General features: G+C 36.0%; 3 protein-coding genes and 2 non-coding genes across 7 annotated transcripts; 2 read left to right on the top strand and 3 right to left on the bottom strand.

The window, feature by feature from the left end:
* Positions 1-2,742: 2,742 nt before the first annotated feature.
* LOC132188161 (uncharacterized) lies at positions 2,743-4,167 on the bottom strand. Its single transcript, XM_059602562.2, has 3 exons — positions 3,999-4,167; positions 3,810-3,871; positions 2,743-3,247 (listed from the first exon to the last, which is right to left on the bottom strand). Exons 1-3 carry the CDS (start codon positions 4,054-4,056, stop codon positions 3,122-3,124), a joined length of 246 nt encoding a protein of 81 aa, XP_059458545.1. The 5' UTR covers positions 4,057-4,167; the 3' UTR covers positions 2,743-3,121.
* An 85-nt stretch (positions 4,168-4,252) lies between these two features.
* TRNAP-UGG (transfer RNA proline (anticodon UGG)) lies at positions 4,253-4,324 on the top strand. The gene has a single exon. It is a non-coding gene; the product is annotated as a tRNA-Pro (tRNA).
* Positions 4,325-4,903: 579 nt separating this feature from the next.
* On the top strand, positions 4,904-11,116 carry LOC132186714 (serine/threonine-protein kinase BSK3). Of its 3 annotated transcripts, none has more exons than XM_059600733.2 (11): positions 4,904-5,456; positions 6,008-6,329; positions 6,417-6,637; positions 7,061-7,196; positions 7,627-7,760; positions 7,850-7,955; positions 8,667-8,752; positions 8,922-9,110; positions 9,408-9,560; positions 9,840-9,953; positions 10,522-11,116. In XM_059600733.2, the coding sequence occupies exons 2-11, from the start codon at positions 6,248-6,250 to the stop codon at positions 10,774-10,776; spliced, it is 1,476 nt and encodes a 491-aa protein (XP_059456716.1). In that variant the 5' UTR covers positions 4,904-5,456; positions 6,008-6,247; the 3' UTR covers positions 10,777-11,116. The 3 variants fall into 3 exon arrangements, with proteins under 3 accessions (XP_059456716.1, XP_059456715.1, XP_059456717.1); XM_059600732.2 differs by having other exon boundaries at positions 6,079-6,329; XM_059600734.2 differs by having other exon boundaries at positions 4,904-5,433.
* Positions 11,117-12,075: 959 nt separating this feature from the next.
* Positions 12,076-12,147, bottom strand: TRNAC-GCA (transfer RNA cysteine (anticodon GCA)). The gene has a single exon. It is a non-coding gene; the product is annotated as a tRNA-Cys (tRNA).
* Positions 12,148-12,926: 779 nt separating this feature from the next.
* Positions 12,927-16,652, bottom strand: LOC132186035 (uncharacterized). The gene is made up of 3 exons (XM_059599812.2): positions 16,333-16,652; positions 14,307-14,361; positions 12,927-13,534 (listed from the first exon to the last, which is right to left on the bottom strand). Exons 1-3 carry the CDS (start codon positions 16,543-16,545, stop codon positions 13,152-13,154), a joined length of 651 nt encoding a protein of 216 aa, XP_059455795.1. The 5' UTR covers positions 16,546-16,652; the 3' UTR covers positions 12,927-13,151.
* Between the last annotated feature and the right edge of the window lie 206 nt (positions 16,653-16,858).

A 16,858-nucleotide genomic window follows, 5' to 3' on the forward strand; every position in this document is an offset into this window, starting at 1 on the left:
AGAAGAGAAATGTGTTGTCTTTAAGTGATAGATTAGTGGGTAGATTAGATTGAGACTAGGTTTACAGAAGCTCGGAAACACATAAGATGTAAGTAAAAAAGAAAAGAGGAAAAGGTGAAGATGAATTTCAAGAGCAAAGTAATAATGGGTGTAGAGAAGTGAAAAAGAGAAGTCAATAATTAAAATGAACAACCATAAAAATAATGGTCCAATTATGAATTATGTATCCAAAAAATCCCTTTCCCTGACATCCATATGCCGAAAGTGGGAAAGGAATATGGGGAAGGGAAAATGACATAGGAGTACAAAAGCAAGGATTATGTTGGTTGGTGGAACAACCCCCAACCTATATTTGTTGAGATTTTACTTGTAATCTTTAGGTGAAAATTATTGGGTTTGAATAAGAACAACTCTTGGTTAATAAAAAATAAATAAATAAATAAATAAGTCTTATTTGGACTAAGAAACCCTACTTGCTATTTGTTGGGAACTCAATATACACCATTATATATTGAAGGTTTCAATTCTCTCCCACCCACCCAAAAAATTAAAAAAATAAATAAAAAAGACAAGTAAAGCTTGGATTACCCCACACTAAGAGTTGAGTTGATTGAGTATTAAGATCCGTTATCCTATTAATTATTGAGTTGTGGAATTTATGAAGTCTACAATAAAGGAACTTACTTTTTGAAAATTTTGAACCATATATAAGTAGAGTCTAATAAAGTTGATTAGATTATAATTTTATGTGTACTAAAAGGAAAAGGGGATCATTACAATGAGATGTCCATATTACATGCAATACGGACAATTTATGTGAGAAGGTACTTGGACTCTACAACTTGAATAGGTGCTCGAATTCCTTGCCCGAACAAATGAGACCCAAGTGGACTCTCGCGTGAATTGCAGTTCATTGCGCCGGATTGCATGTGATCTTACTAAAAGAGACATATTTGATAATAAATTCTAATATTTGAAACTGTTAGTGCCGTACTAGAACCTATGTTTAGCCTATGAATATATATATTTTTTGAATTTAATTTAAAGGGGATACAAAAGATCCTCTATAATTCAAATAAACTAGAGAGTATTCAGTTAGTTATATTTGAACTTTTAGCAGTCGGTCACTGGGCTTATAAAAGATTGAACTTTTGAATTTTCACAAAATTCACTGCGAAGATGGTTGTTGTTTGATTGAAGGCATAGAGGAGTAGGAGTTTGCCGATTGTAGAAAGAGGGGGAGAAATAAAACTTTAGAGTAAGCCATGATTTGGCAAATTCCATGATATAATTAAGTCCTCAGATCCGGATCAGCCAATTGCAAGCATGCATGCATGCACACCCCACACGTTGCATTAAGTCACCTGTATCCATATATTTCTTTACAACTCGCCAAAATATGAAGAGCCAAAGAAAAAAATAATAATATATTTGTAGCTTTGCAAGATAATATTTGATGCAACGGTTCAACAACGGGTCAATTTCAGTTGGTCGATTTCTTCCAAATGAACACTTGCAAAACAAGTGGGGATGGTCAACATTTTCTCAAATTGAGTTATACGACAGCATACTTATCCTCAGTCCATAATTCTTCGTGTGGGAATTATTGTCTTTATTTAAGTAGTCTTTTCTTTTGGTTCGAGTCCTATCATTTGTTCTCTTTTCCCGACCCTGATTGGTCGAACGGATGGATGATGGTCTATCAATCTTTTAGAACTTTAAAAACTAATATGAATTCAACTTTCAATCGTCCGTGAAAAAATCGGCTCAAATCTGGGCTAGCCAGGCCCAAAGGCTTGGTGAAATGATCAACATCCAATATTATTGTGATTAAATATGGGCCACTTATGGGTTTCTTTTATCCATCATCCACCCAACTTCCCTTCCTCGAATTTACTCTTTCATCGCAGCACAAGGTTGCCCCACTAGAGCATATCTGGATAATTGTTGCAACAAATAAATGAATTCTCAATTCATTTTACGTGGAAGTCCATCTAGGGTTTATCCTAGCTGCAAAGAGATACAAAATTTTCCCCCATTTTATGTGGGCAAAATCTTTTGAATCATGCGCATACAACATCCCTGATGTTTGTCAACTGCTGCAAGCATGCCAAGAACTTATGCAATTAGCAGCAAACATCATTTGGAGACTCTCTGATGAAATAATGCAAACACCTATCCTTCAGTTTCTAGCTTTCATAATACTCAGCACAGCTTATCCAACTACGTCATTGCTTAAGCTTCAAGAGGATTCTCAGAAAAAGGATGACACATTCGAAAAGGCAGATCTTCGGCATATTTGGCCTAAACTACAATAACATACAAAGCTTCATCTGAACCTAAAGGTTTTGGAAATATGAATGGTTTATCCACCTGTCTCTTTCATAAAACAAAGATGTCCGAAATGCAATAAGTATCAAACTTCATAAAGCTTTCAATTTAACCTCCATAATTTGCTTTCAAGCCCTTTATCCAACCAAGAGTTGGTACCTCTAAACATTTGTTCTGTATGCAAAACACCTTGTCATATGTTATACATGACAGGAATCCAATTCATCCTTACAATGTAAGGTTTCAAAACTTTCCTTTGAGTAATGCTATATACCACATTTTTATCACACAATTATCCCATAATGCTAATGTGGAAGTTCCAACCAATCCTTGAATTTTCTGCCTTTTTTTTTTATACTCTACACACCGGAATTGGACTGGGACGAAAACAAGAAAACTATGACAACAAGCTGTTAAAACACAAACACCTATATTTGCGAATTCCAAACCATGAACACTATAAGTTACATGCGAAATACCATTCTCCTTTTGCACTAAAGATCACCATCCATACTCTAGTTAGTTAGCCACTACAGACGAGGAACAGAGTAAGCATATCAACATGACATTATTACCGCACACAAATCTTCTAGCAAATATAGAACATAATTTCCATAAGAAAATTGGGTCAAAAAACAAGAGCAAAAGGAAAAGTGATAGTGAAGATAACATTAACTTTCCATCTAAATTACAAATCACTAAGCTCAACAAATCAGGCATATTTTTAGCTCCGACGTGTTTCTTCTTGTTACCTTTCATCACATACACATAAAACCTTTCAAATCAAACCTCAATCTTCAATCTCCATAGCTTGGGCAGCTTTAGCTTTTGCCAATGCCGTCAATTTGGTCTTCACCTTTCTCTTCCCCACTTGAAACCCACTTGCGCCCTTCTTTTTCTTGTTGCTAGCATCAACCTAATCACATAATCAGCCAAAAAGAAACAATTCTCATCATCTATAAAAAAAAAAAAAGAAACAATTCTCATCATACTCGAGAAACCAACAAATTTTCAAAAAACAACAACTTACCATATCAAATTAACTCAGTTATAACTTTACTACTATTGTTATCATACCCTACGCATTAGGTGTGAAACTCAAATGGCTAAAGATTCAACAAAATTATGAATAACCCAGTTCCGATTGTTTTGTAATTCACTGTGTTGCTTAGAAGACCTATTAAACATCAAAAAAAAATTAAGTTCCAATCTTGGGTTCTCCCAACAAACAGAGAAAAAAAAAAAAAAACATCTTTTACGTTTTACTGTGTTCAAGACATATATTCACTAACTTTGAGCAAAACTTTTCAGCTAATGTGAGTCAGCAAACACAAAAAACATGAAATTTAATCATCCACTTTCCACTCCTCTCCTCAAATTTCTCGGCGACCACACACAACATGTGTATTCTTCATTCAATCAAAATAAAAAATAAAATAATACTGAAAAAAATACAAAAGAGGGAGAAAGAGAGTTACTTTCATCTTGTTCTTCTTTGCTTGAAGCTTCTGGGTCTGCTTTTCCTTTTCTTTTTTCTCTCCTAATTCACCAAAAAATCACATTATTTTGTAACATTCAAAAATTCTACAAATCTTAAATAGATTTGAAGAAAACAGACTAGAAGAGAGAGAGAGAGAGAGAGAGAGAGATTTGAAGTAGTAATTTACTTTGAAGATCGAATTCATACTGCCTTTTTCTACGGGAGAGATTGTTCTTCTTCGACATGTCTCTTGATTCGATCCGATTCGGTTCGCCTTCGTCTTCCTCACCAAATGCATAAACCCTAAGGGCCCAACCCTAGACACTTCTTAATAGGAGAGGTTTGTTTTTCGCTTTTCGGCCCCGGAAGTTTCCGGTTTTTCTATTAGTGACCTCACAAAATACAAGTACGTCATTAATTAAATCTCATTTTCGTCAGCGTGGGCATTTGGTCTAGTGGTATGATTCTCGCTTTGGGTGCGAGAGGTCCCGAGTTCGATTCTCGGAATGCCCCCTCAATCTAATATACCCTTTTTTGTTTTTTTTTTGTTTTTACTTTTCTGCCCCTAAAGCCTGTTGACCTTTCGGTCAAGATTTTCGTTCAACCAAGTCTTCCTTCCGCCAACTCTGAAGACTACTCGTTTTTCTAAGAAATGCATTTACTTTTCAAAGCAAGTTTGTTAGATATTTTTAGATTTTTTTTCTCCAAGTTAAAAAAAGAAAAAAAAAAAAAAACTGGAAAATGGAAAATAGAAATCGAGGAGTCTGAGAGAAATGAAACGGTGCCGCTTCTCTAACGGCCTTTTAAATAAAGTCACGGAATGGAAATGATTACGGCGGGAGTAAAGGAGTCCATGAGAATGATTAAAGAGCTCCAGCTATGGCTTGACCGTTGGCCCCTCGAACTCCCATATAATCCAAATTAATTGGCGGTGCAAATTAAACAAAATAAAAGCTAGTTATTATTGAGACTAACATGATTATTATACCAACAAATTCCAACTAAATACTTCTTTTCTTTTCCTTTTTCTTCTTTTTTTTCTTTTTTATTTAAAATAATAAGCAGATGTAGGGCATTGAATAATCTTCGTGACATGTCGGTAATAATTGGTTTATTTAAATTGTCCAAAAAAGTAAAATGAACCGAGCGCACAGATATAGAAAACTCAAACATCAGCTGCTCCTTGTTCCCATTCAAATCCACAGAGCTAAGAAGGCTGTGGGTTTTTTCAAGCACCAAGTTTTCTTGATTCTGGGTTTATGTGTTTATTAATTAGTCTGAGAACTTTGTTTTTGTTGAATCGAAGGGTCCAAGGATTATTGGGTTTGGGAAAATCTGGGATTTTTCTTTGAGTATATAGAGGAGGAGGTGGGTTCGATTGCTTTGATAACGAGTTTTTGGAGTGAAAATGTGGATCTTGTAGAGCCCTTGGTTTGATCCAGAAAAAAAAAAAGGGTATAATTTGTTTTGATTTGATCGGAAAGTGCTGAAGGTCGGTTAAAGTTTTTTGTTTCTGCGATTGGAGAAGAAGCTCTTTCTGGGCCAATTGGTAAGCTGAGGCTTGCTGGGGTTTTGGTTTTGATCGTCAGGTTTTTGTGGGTTCAGTCTCACTGGTTGACATGGTAGGAAACATAAGCTTTAAAAGGTATTTATTCTGGGTGTAATCTTTTTCTTTTTCTTTTTCCTTTTCTTTTGTCTTGGAGGGAGGGAGGGGGGAAGGTTTGAATGTTCATATATGTTGTTGCTTTAATTGTGTATAATGATTGAGTTATTTATGGCAAGGCTACGAATTGAAGTTACTTTTTTGGTTAGCAATTTATACTTGGCAGTAAAGGCAAGGAAAAAGTGAAAGGAAAAAAAAAAAAAGAAAAAAAAAAAGAAAAGAAGAAGCTGATTGCTGATAAAAAAGGAACTTTTTCACTTTTGCTGGAGCATTAAGTTTTTAGTAGGTTTTGTGGTTGCTAATACAGCTAGAAAATTTTGTAGCAAAACTGCACATTAATTCAAACAGATTCACTTGGAGCATTTGTTTTTTATTTATTCTTTTATTTGAAATTCTGATTTAGTTGATAATTTGCTCTAAAACATTTTTGCGAATACTCAGAAGAATCTGACTTATGATTCATTTATTTTCAAAGTAATTTGCTTTGCTTGGTACATATACATTCACTTACACAGAGTTAAACTTATTTTCAGAGAATTGTTGTTCTGAGGAATCTGAGTGGAAATTTTCCTTTTTTATTTGTTGCATTGTGCTTTTCAACCAGTCGAGAAGATCATAGAACACTAATTTGGTAGAAGCTATTTCTTGTGCAACGAGGCCGAGTTACTGTATTTGAAGCTTGTGGATTGGATGCGCAACAGTCAGTTTTATTACACAAATAGGTATACATTGCAAAGGCTTTTATCTCCCCAGTTAAGCTTTGAATTTGGGAGATGGGTTGTCAGTCCTCTACACTCATGCCATGCTGCTGGAATTCACAAGTAAAGGCATCGGTTCTTGAAGCTCCAGATATCGGTGGGTACAAGTTGATTTTAAGTGTACGTTTTTGTTATTGTGGAGGAGCACATGGTTCACGGATGTTGATTGTTGTGTTTGTTGCAGAGAATGAGGAGATGAGCGAGCTCAACCACTTGCCTGCATTTCGTGAATTCACATTTGATCAACTTAAAAATGCTACATCTGGGTTTGCAGTGGAAAATATTGTATCTGAACATGGAGAGAAAGCTCCAAATGTTGTCTATAAAGGGAAGCTGGAAAGTCAGATGAGGATTGCTGTCAAGCGCTTTAACAGGATGGCTTGGCCTGATGTCCGGCAATTTTTGGTAGATTATTGTTATTATTTACCTCTAACTAGATATTGTGTTCATGAAGCTCTTCAGCCCGTTCTTTCTGTCCAAATCATGCTTTTCCCTGCAATAAATTAGCACTTAGTGATGGGATTATCTGATATTATCTTCACCACCAATGCTCATTACGTTCAAAATCCCCATCACCATCCCCCCCCCCCCAACCAAAAAAAAAAAACCTCAAGTCTCGTCAGTTCCTTTGGGGCAATTAACTATTTTTCTATTATCACTATGCAGTTATGAACCATGCGCTGTATATTTTGTGATCAGGGGCAATATTCCTTTATTTGTTTTCATAGGGTTCAACATGATAGCCGTGAACAATTCTATTTTCTTTAGTTAATTTGCCCCTTAAAGATAAATGGTACATAGCTCTGACAGATATTTTCATAACTATAGGAGGAAGCAAGATCCGTTGGTCAGCTCCGTAATCAGAGATTGGCAAATTTAATCGGTTGTTGTTATGAAGATGAAGAGCGGTTGCTTGTGGCAGAATATATGCCCAACGAAACTCTTGCAAAACACCTGTTTCATTGTAAGTGTTCTTATTAATGTGTATTCAAATGTGTAGTCCGTCTCTCTCTCTCTTTTCCTTTTCCTTCTTCTATTAGGTCCTGCATTTCCAGATAAGTGTTATTTATCTCACTGTTAGGGTTTTACTTAGAATAGGATATGCCAGCATCACCTATTATCTAATGAACTACCCTTCAAATTATTGAAGTAACCAAATAGGAGGTACCGATGCATATGGAAAAGGTGATTTAAGTTGTTCAACTTTTCTGCAAGCAGTTCATACATGCAAACCTTAGTACCATGAATTTCACTGTTTACATATAATCCATTCCAATTTCTGTTCTAGTGCCTATCTTCTTTACTATACTTTCGTAGTTGTTTAGTTAAAGTTACTGGCTGTGTGTACTAATGTGTCTAAACCTAGAGATGATATGAGTGCTTTCTTCAATTAGGGGACGCACAACCTATGAAATGGGCAATGCGACTAAGGGTTGTTCTACATCTTGCCCAAGCTCTAGAATACTGTACAAGCAAAGGGCGTGCCCTTTATCATGACCTTAATGCTTATAGAATTTTATTTGATGAGGTAATTATTTTATCACTCCCTTTATTTGATACCATCATTCTAGTTTGGTACTATATGCATTCGTCTATTTATGTATTAGAACATTGCAGGATGGTAATCCTAGACTCTCAACCTTTGGCCTGATGAAAAATAGTAGGGATGGAAAAAGTTATAGCACAAATCTGGCATTCACTCCTCCTGAGTATCTCAGAACTGGTATGTACGCTTGGTAAGCAAGAAATATTTTCAGTCCCAACAATGATTATCATGCTTACGAATTACTTAAATGACAATTGGGTAAGCAATATAAAATGTATGAACTTGCGTAATTAACTTTTATGGTGACCTCGCTTTGGCAGTGTTTGGTTTCATTATGAAAATCCTTGTGAAATGGCCTACATTAATCATGATGCAATTGGTTTCTTGTAACATTGTAGTATATATGTGTATACGCACACCCTCTACTCTTTGGTACTTCTCTGGTCCCTCATATATCATATTTGCTTAGATAAATGCTAGGGGTACCAAATCTTTTATCAAAAGAGTCGTACCAAACTGATGTGTAACTCATTTATTGGAAAGGAACAAAACAATTAATAAAGAGAAGTGTAACGGATACCAATGAATGAGTCACACATCAGTTTGGTAAGGCTCTCTTGGTAAAAGATTTAGTACCCTTAGCATTTCTCATTTGCTTATTGTCAAAGACTATATACATACTTGGAAGATTAATATTTGAATACAGTCTTTGACCATTTTTATGAATAATGTCATAAATATTTTGTTGAGTATTTACTATCATGTAATGCTGTTGGTTTTGAGTCCTCATCAATATTTCTATTTGTGCTCTTCTATGGTGCAAAGTCTATGCCATACTTGGAAGATTAATATTTGAATGCTAAACTTCATGTGCCTTTTCTACTGTAGGGAGAGTAACATCAGAAAGTGTAATATATAGTTTTGGTACTCTTTTGCTTGACCTTATCAGTGGAAAGCATATTCCCCCCGGCCATGTAAGTGCTTGTAGATATTTTTCTTTTTCTAAAAGAAGAAATAGAAATGCAAAGTGTCATTAAGATTGCATCTATCATGTTTGGAACAAAAATGCTATAGTTTTTGCACCTTGATGTTTCCTCTGATGTACTTAAACATATTATCTTACTCTTTAGTGATTTGTTACAGGCCCTTGACCTGATTCGGGACAGGAATCTTCAGATGCTGACTGATTCTTGCTTGGAAGGACAGTTTTCTGATGATGAAGGGACTGAGTTGGTACGGTTGGCTTCCCGCTGTTTACAGTATGAACCTCGAGAACGGCCAAATCCGAAGTCATTAGTGTCGGCTTTGACTCCTCTTCAGAAGGACACAGAGGTCAGTTATTTTCTGTTTCTCAAGTAGTAAGGCATTTTATTCTCAAGTAACCCCAAAATTGGGAAATATCACTCGATGTGATGGTTTTTTCTTTTGTTTAATTTTCTGAATAGTTTCGAGATTAGTAACTTGTAATGCTGTGAAGGATGGCACGAGCCATCCCTCACAGTTGCTAGAAATACACCCCATTTGGCAGTATCAGTTCATAGAATTTCCTTTTGTTTTTGTTTTGTTGTTATTAGTATTATTATTATCATCATCATTATTGCTTTAAATAAAGATTACTTTCCTGCACAGATTCCTTCTCATGTCTTAATGGGTATTCCACATGGTGCTTCGTTCTCTCCTCTGTCCCCACTTGGTGAGGCGTGCTCAAGAAGGGACTTGACTGCCATGCAGGAGGTCTTGGAAAAAGTTGGCTATAAAGATGACGAAGGAGTGGCAAATGAGGTTCTGTATACATTTCAAATGATAATGAATCACTTACTAGGTTCATCTTTTCACATGTTTTACAATTTTAGTTTCTAGATTCACTCTTGGGCTTTCTGGGTTTTGAGCTGGTCCAACTATGCTTTTTTGAAGTTGTCTCTGTAGATTTTCACTCTTTGAAACACTTCTGTTAAATGTCTGCTCTTTAGTTATCTGTACTCCTGCTGTCTCTGTGAAACATGCAAAGAACCTAGTACACACTGATGATAAAACTTTTTATCTTCTTATGTTACACTGCAGCTTTCTTTTCAAATGTGGACCGACCAAATGCAGGAAACATTGAATTCAAAGAAAAAGGGTGATACTGCTTTTCATCAGAAAAATTTTAAAGCTGCAATTGAGAATTATACACAGGTGATGTTCTTGTTACAATGGGTTGGCTGGATCTTCTAGAATTATATTACTCTTCAGCCAGAGAATTTCTGTAACCTCAGTAGAAGTTGTTTCCAGGTTTACGCATATTCATTGTTAAAATTGTTCTGATGATCTCACAATCTTGATTGGACAAAAAGACCTCCTCCATGCATGTATATCTGGGGCCTAGATCTTTTCTTCTTTTTTTGGGCACTTGGGGAGTCGGTCATTTGAGTCGGGCACTCTCCCTGGTCCACATTGGAAATGATCATTGCAACAGCTAATCCATCTGATAAGTGTGGACAACCCCAAATTACTACTACACAAATTATCGTGATTAACAAATGGTTTTCTTATGAGTGATCTTTGAATGAGTGTCTTGATGAACAAATGGTTTTCTTATCTGAATGGTCTTTGAATGAATGTCTTGTTAGGTATTTCTACTGAGGGTCTATCCTCCATAACTGTAGATGGATTATTCGATATTATGTGTGGTTTGGCCTTTCTTGCTACTTAAGATGCATGTGTCAATTATGATTTTGCTGATAATTTCTTGTTTACCTTGCAGTTTATTGATGGCGGAGCAATGGTTTCTCCAACGGTTTTTGCACGCCGTAGTTTGTCTTATCTAATGAGTGATATGCCTCAGGAAGCTCTGACTGATGCAATGCAAGCTCAAGTGATTTCCCCTGTATGGCACATTGCTTCTTATCTCCAGTCTGCTGCCCTTGCTGCAATTGGAATGGAGAATGAAGCACAATCAGCTCTTAAGGAGGGTACAATTCTTGAAGCCAAGAGGAATCAGAGTGCTGGACGCAAGTGAAAAGTGAATGGAGATTTTTGTTCTCACTCTTCTCGTTATGGTGGTCCAAATATGAAGATTATCATTGCTGTTGATTGCAGGGTTTCCACTTCCAGGCTGGGGACTCATTCCACAGGGCAGTCATGTGTTCTCAGATAAACGCTCTGAGGTTGTCAACGGATTGAAGAATTTCGGAAAAAACAATATTTGGATGGGTGTGGGTTTTGGCATTTTTTTTTTTTTTTTTTATCTTTATTGTTAATTCTGTTTACGATTTCTTCAATTGTGCATTTTGCCTCTCCTTCCATTGAAAATGACAAAAAAGAAAATGTGAAAAATGAGTGGAAAAGTTTTTTTTTTTTCCTCAAGATGTAATTTGTGTATAGATGGTATGCCATGTTTCTCTTGCTGATGTAAAATTGTTGGTTTTCGATCCTCCTTTTTTTAACTATTGAAGTTCTCTCTCATGTGAGAGCTTTTTCCCTCCCCCTAGAGATTGCCGCCCGGGGAGGAGGGAAGAGCTCCGCCTCCTCCCCGAAACCCTGCCCCTTAGCTCCCTTCCTACCCTAAGCTCTGTTACCTGTATCTAATAGAAGATTTCCACGTAACAATTTATCCATCGAGGAGATTAGTTGTAGAGAAGAAATGTTGAATATTTGCTGGGGTGTTCCCCTGTGAGATCATTCATTTCAAAGTTCAACTGATTCAGATTCGAAAGACGCCATAAATCACTCGGAATGGGTTCTTAAATGTTGTTTCTGTCAATGTAAAACTCATGTAACCTCGATAGTTACTTTTTCTTTTTTTCTAATCAAAGTGGGAGATGAGGAAAAATGGTCATCGATAATTCCAGTCAAATTCATTTGTGAAGAGAGCCGACGAATGAACTTGTCCGAAACATATAATCCATGAAGATTAAGAGAGCGGCTGCAAAAATAGATTGGATTGGAAGAGTTTCTTAGATGTGATTTTGTGCAATAATTGGAGTTGAATGATGATAATATTAATTTCTGATATTTCCAGTCAAATTCATAAAGTAAAAGTGAAGCTATACTATAATGAGGGAACAAAAAAATATAAAAATGATGGGCATCGATCATACAAGTTCAGCAAGGGAAGCAGGGCATGTATTTGTGGGTCCTTTCTGGATAAATCATGTTGCCATGTTGGGTTATGAGTGTAAATAGACAGAAATTCTGAGCATAGTTGTTGAATCACAGACTCAGTCAAAGCCAAAAGCAATCAACAATTGCATAGGACTACTTATTAACCCAATAAATAAATGCTTAGAACTTGAAAACTTTTTAGGTTCAGAAAAAAAGGGCCCAACCGGGTTCGAACCGGTGACCTCTTGATCTGCAGTCAAATGCTCTACCACTGAGCTATGGACCCTTGCTGTTGATAGCGGTTGAATTATATTATCTAACCACCAATAAATAGAGTTTCGAGTACAAGTGTTTCAAGCCCTGATTTTATAGATTAAGCATATTATTCGATTGGTAAGCTCTCCATAGAGAGTGCTACGATAATTGATGGGACTGTGGGATCCTTCCCCTCCTCACAAATTGAGTTTTTTTTTGGTGGAGAAAACTGCAGTAACATTCAAATTGTAATTTCCCTCTAAACTTTGAAAATTTTTAAGACCGTCCAAACTATTTAGATTAGATTTTTCACGCTTTATCCCTTAGAATTTTCTATCAAATCTAATAGAAAATGAGTAAAATCTTAATTATACCCCTAACATTTTTGTGAAAATACAATTATGCTTTCAGATTAAAGAGAAAAAACTTCTTTGCCTATACAATTTTCTCTTCTCATGGTGGGGTTTTTTTTTTTAAAAAAAAAAATTAATTAATTATGTAATGCAAGAAGATTATTGTTATTTTTTAAAAGAATTCAATCTAATTTAGCGAAAAATTCTAATGGAATGGACCAAGCGAAAGAATTAAATAGTTTGAGAGGCAATTGCAAGTTCATTAAATTTGGAAGGACATGAATGCAATTTAGGTGTAAGTTTAAAGGGGTGAGTACAGTTTTCCCAATTTTTTGACTAGCAAAGACTAGATTAGGTGAAAGAGACATAACAAGAAATATATAAATATTGGCTCCGCCGATATGATAACAAAACAACAATAATATTATATGCAACAAAATTTAAATCAGAAAATGGGTCAAAATGAAATGGATAGGATTCTGATCTCAACTAGAATGGATTGTAAACTCATTGTAACAATGATATTATATGCATTGCAACTGATAGAACCATCTTTGAAAACCCCTTGACAGTAGTGATATGGGATAGGTTCCAGGAATTTATAGCGGTCAATGTTGAATGTATTGGTGCAGAGAGAGAGAGAGAGACACAACGAGAATCGCCCCAAAGGAATTCAAAGGAATTACTTTGCTGAATTACTTGTTCGAAATGCTTCTTTCGTTACTCCATAATAGACTGACTCGTTGCTTAAATAAGTGATGAAATTCCAGCCGAAAGCTGATCCTCCAACAACATATGTACCAGGAATTTGAATTTGACCATCTTCAGCCGTATGCTTCTCAGAGGCAACCCCCAAGAGTGGTTTACTCTCAGATGATTTTGAAACTACCGTCTCTGTTTGAGGCTGCTCCGTTGTTGGCTCAATATCCTGGAGTTGCGGTTGCGGCTTTTGACCCTCTGGGTTTTCACCTGACAAAGGCTGGCTTTCTGTTACATTCTTACTCTTACCTATGGAAACTGTTTCTGCTGTGATCTCTTTGTACAGTTCCATCAGAAGCTTCATCTCTGCAAAATGCAAGTTTCAAAATCTAAGCAAATGTCATGAACCAACACAGATTACATTCTTCTTATCCACCATATAAATAGTAATGGGCAACATTTCATGGACTTGGTTATATCATTTGTCAAAATCTAAGCAAATGACCTTGGATATTATAGTGGCTGGAAGTGCATGATTTAGAGAATGAGCACAGGCATGGATGAAGCCCAAGAAACTCAGGACACAATAATTCTTTATAAAATCAGAAATTTTAAGTCATGAATAAGATTAATGACTCCTCATTTGGATGCAAATCCATCTCAATACTATGCTAACAAATATTCTAGAATTCAGCGTGACAACAAGCCAACCATGGCAAACAGACTTCAGAGGAGATCAATCAATCAACCTGAGATTTGACTAAAAATTTCGAGGATAATCCATGTACACGCTTCAGAAATATTCTAAAGAAATGAATCAGCCAAACCAACTTTGACTTCATGATCTTCAGCCAAGCCAAAGTGAAAGAACCTTTGCATTTATACATCTATTAAGCAGAGAGAATACAAAGGATCATTTGTACAGTAATAACTTGGAAAAAGAGAGACAAGCTCCTATAACTACAGAAGGAAAGATGAATATTGTGATAACTACAAGATTGAAACTAGCAGACAAAATGGAAGATAACAGATGTTATTATTGTTTTCATGAAGAGTTAACCTTTGGCTAGCCAAATTGCACTAACATAGAGATGGATATATCTATCCATGTGAATAACTAAAAGAGTGTTGAGCTTACGTTCTCGTATTTCATGAGCTGCCTTGCAATTCCGAAAGTCAGGGGTCCGGAGAACCTTCAAGAAAACCAAAAAACAAAGAAAATTCAGGCTAATCATGCTTGATAAATTTTACCACGGAAATGAAGCAGATCCAATGCACTATCATCTCGCCAAAAGTTACTATATCCCTTTGATCATGAAGTTTTTAGTCTGAAAGAAAGGAAGAACTCTTGAAAGCACTTGATGGCTCAATTCAAATTGTGCAAAAAAAAACCGTTGCAGTGAATGTGGGTAAAGTGTAAAAGAAATAATATACAGGGCACTTTAGAGCAGGGTGATGCTGGGAAAAAGGAAATACTTAACAAAACTATAACTACCGAACCACTAGTCAATGCATCCACACAAGCACTTAAGAGGAAACGGTGATGATTAATTACAAAATAGAGAAAAATGCTCATTGTGTTATTGCGAAGTTGGCTGGACCAAATACTAAGAAGTATGGAACTGGTTTGAATTCTAAAATTACTTAAAGGGCCAACAATGCAAATGAAAGTTTTATCTGAAAAATGCTTCATGGCCAGTTTTCCAATAGAAAAAGGGTGAACCAAACAACTTCAATGCTGCAGCAGCAGGTTCAGCTGGAGTAGAAGTTTCTCTTTAAGAGCAATGCTAAGTCATCCGCCCTTCTAACTTTAGGAAATTAACTTTATACTAAATACACGATTGAGATTCTCTTCATATGCATAATCAGAGCATATAGACGGCAATTCAAGGTATTTATAAAATTTAGATTGATAGATCTCCTGAAAATAACATATATTTAAAATTTGAGATCATATTACCTATCCTTTGCAGTTTCTATATGGGCCTTCATCCAAAGTCCAGTTTCCTCTTCTTATGCCAAACAGTACATTGGCCTGAAGGTTACATCATATTAATCCCACTACTTAATGAAATGAAACTCATCAAGTAATGAAACTCAATTTCTTTTTTTCTTTCCTTTTATTTTCTCTTTTTTGACAGGCAAATACAAGTCAAGAACACATACGAGGATTAAACATTTGACCTCACCCTTCAACACCAGTTTGTGTGGAGAAGCGATCTCATTTGGTATAAGATAAATAATTGAATAATTCTACCATCTGCATAAAGAGCTATAACAACTAGGGCAACGCCCATTAGCCTAGATATTCCACTGCTTTTTACTGCATGCCTGCCCTCATGAACACTCCAGATGGAGTATATACATGCCAATGTGGATTAGCCTATGTACGCCGCCCAAGCAGCATCAGGTCCAGCCCAGAAAGATGGCAAATAAACACTACTCACTCCTCATGATTTTCTACGTAACACATCATAAGCAATATCTCTCAATCACTATGGATAGATTTTGTACCTCATGTTTCATCTATACGACTTAGCATGTCTACTGAGAGTTTATATCATATGTTCAAGCTACCATTAGAAAAAAAAAAAAAAAAAAAAGACCACACAATAAAGATACTTAGATTTTTAAAACATTTACCAATTTTCAACAGTATCAATTTCATTAAAACACTGACTTAGAGTCTGCACATGAGTAGAAAACGAAGACCTCACTGTGATCATACCAAGACTTATTTTCCAACACAATAATATTAAACAGTAATTCCTAACCTCAAAATCCCATGTCAAGCACCTCCAAGCCAATCACAGAGAAGAAAAATAACACATAACGGCACCCGGATTACCTTTTAAAAACAAATTTTTACCATAAGAAATGTTAAATATTGTCCTAGATCACATCCATATTGTCGTAATAATTATGCATCAGGAGGAGAAACCCAGAAAATGAAATCACTAAAAATCTTCAATATAACTGTAACTTGGGTATTAAAGAACCATTCGTGCCAACATGTACTCAAAATGGGAAGAAAAAAACAAACAAAATAGACTTACTACATAAACATGCATCACGACAGGAACCCAGAAATGAAATAACATAATATCTTAAGAACTGCCAGAAATTCAGACTAAATTGTTGTTCTTGTAGCTACTTAATTGTACCTCGAGAAAATGAGGACGAAGCTCTTTAAGAACAGCACGCATCTTGAAGTACTTGGGGTTATGGATATGAACACTAGTGTCAAGCGGTCTCTTCTTGCTTTTAGGAGGAAGAGGAGGAGTGGGAGCAGGAGGTTGTGGAGGGGGACACTGGGCTGTGGTTGGAGGGTTTGCGAGTTGGGTCGGTGTAGTCTGGGCTGGCACAGGTTCCTCCATTGATGGTCTTCGTCTTCTCTGGGTTTTGTATACTCCCAAGTCTGAGGATTCGAGGGTCTGTAATGTGTTGGTCCGTAAAACCAAATGGAGAGTTTCTGAGGCGTTTGGATGAGGCCCGAGGGTTAGGTTTAAATTGAGAAACTTGGTAATAAATAAATAAATAAATAAAAGGGAAAAATGCACAGTACGTTTACTTAAAAAAAAAAAAAAAAAAATCAAAATAAGTCGATAGTAAGTTTGTTTTTTTGTTTTTTTGTTTTTTTTTTTTTTTATGGTCCGTTTGGGATTACAGTTTTAATAAGTGCGATTTGAA

This window comes from Corylus avellana, chromosome 6 (assembly GCF_965113065.1).
Source record: "Corylus avellana chromosome 6, dhCorAvel1.hap1.2, whole genome shotgun sequence".
Taxonomy (NCBI): Eukaryota; Viridiplantae; Streptophyta; class Magnoliopsida; order Fagales; family Betulaceae; genus Corylus; species Corylus avellana.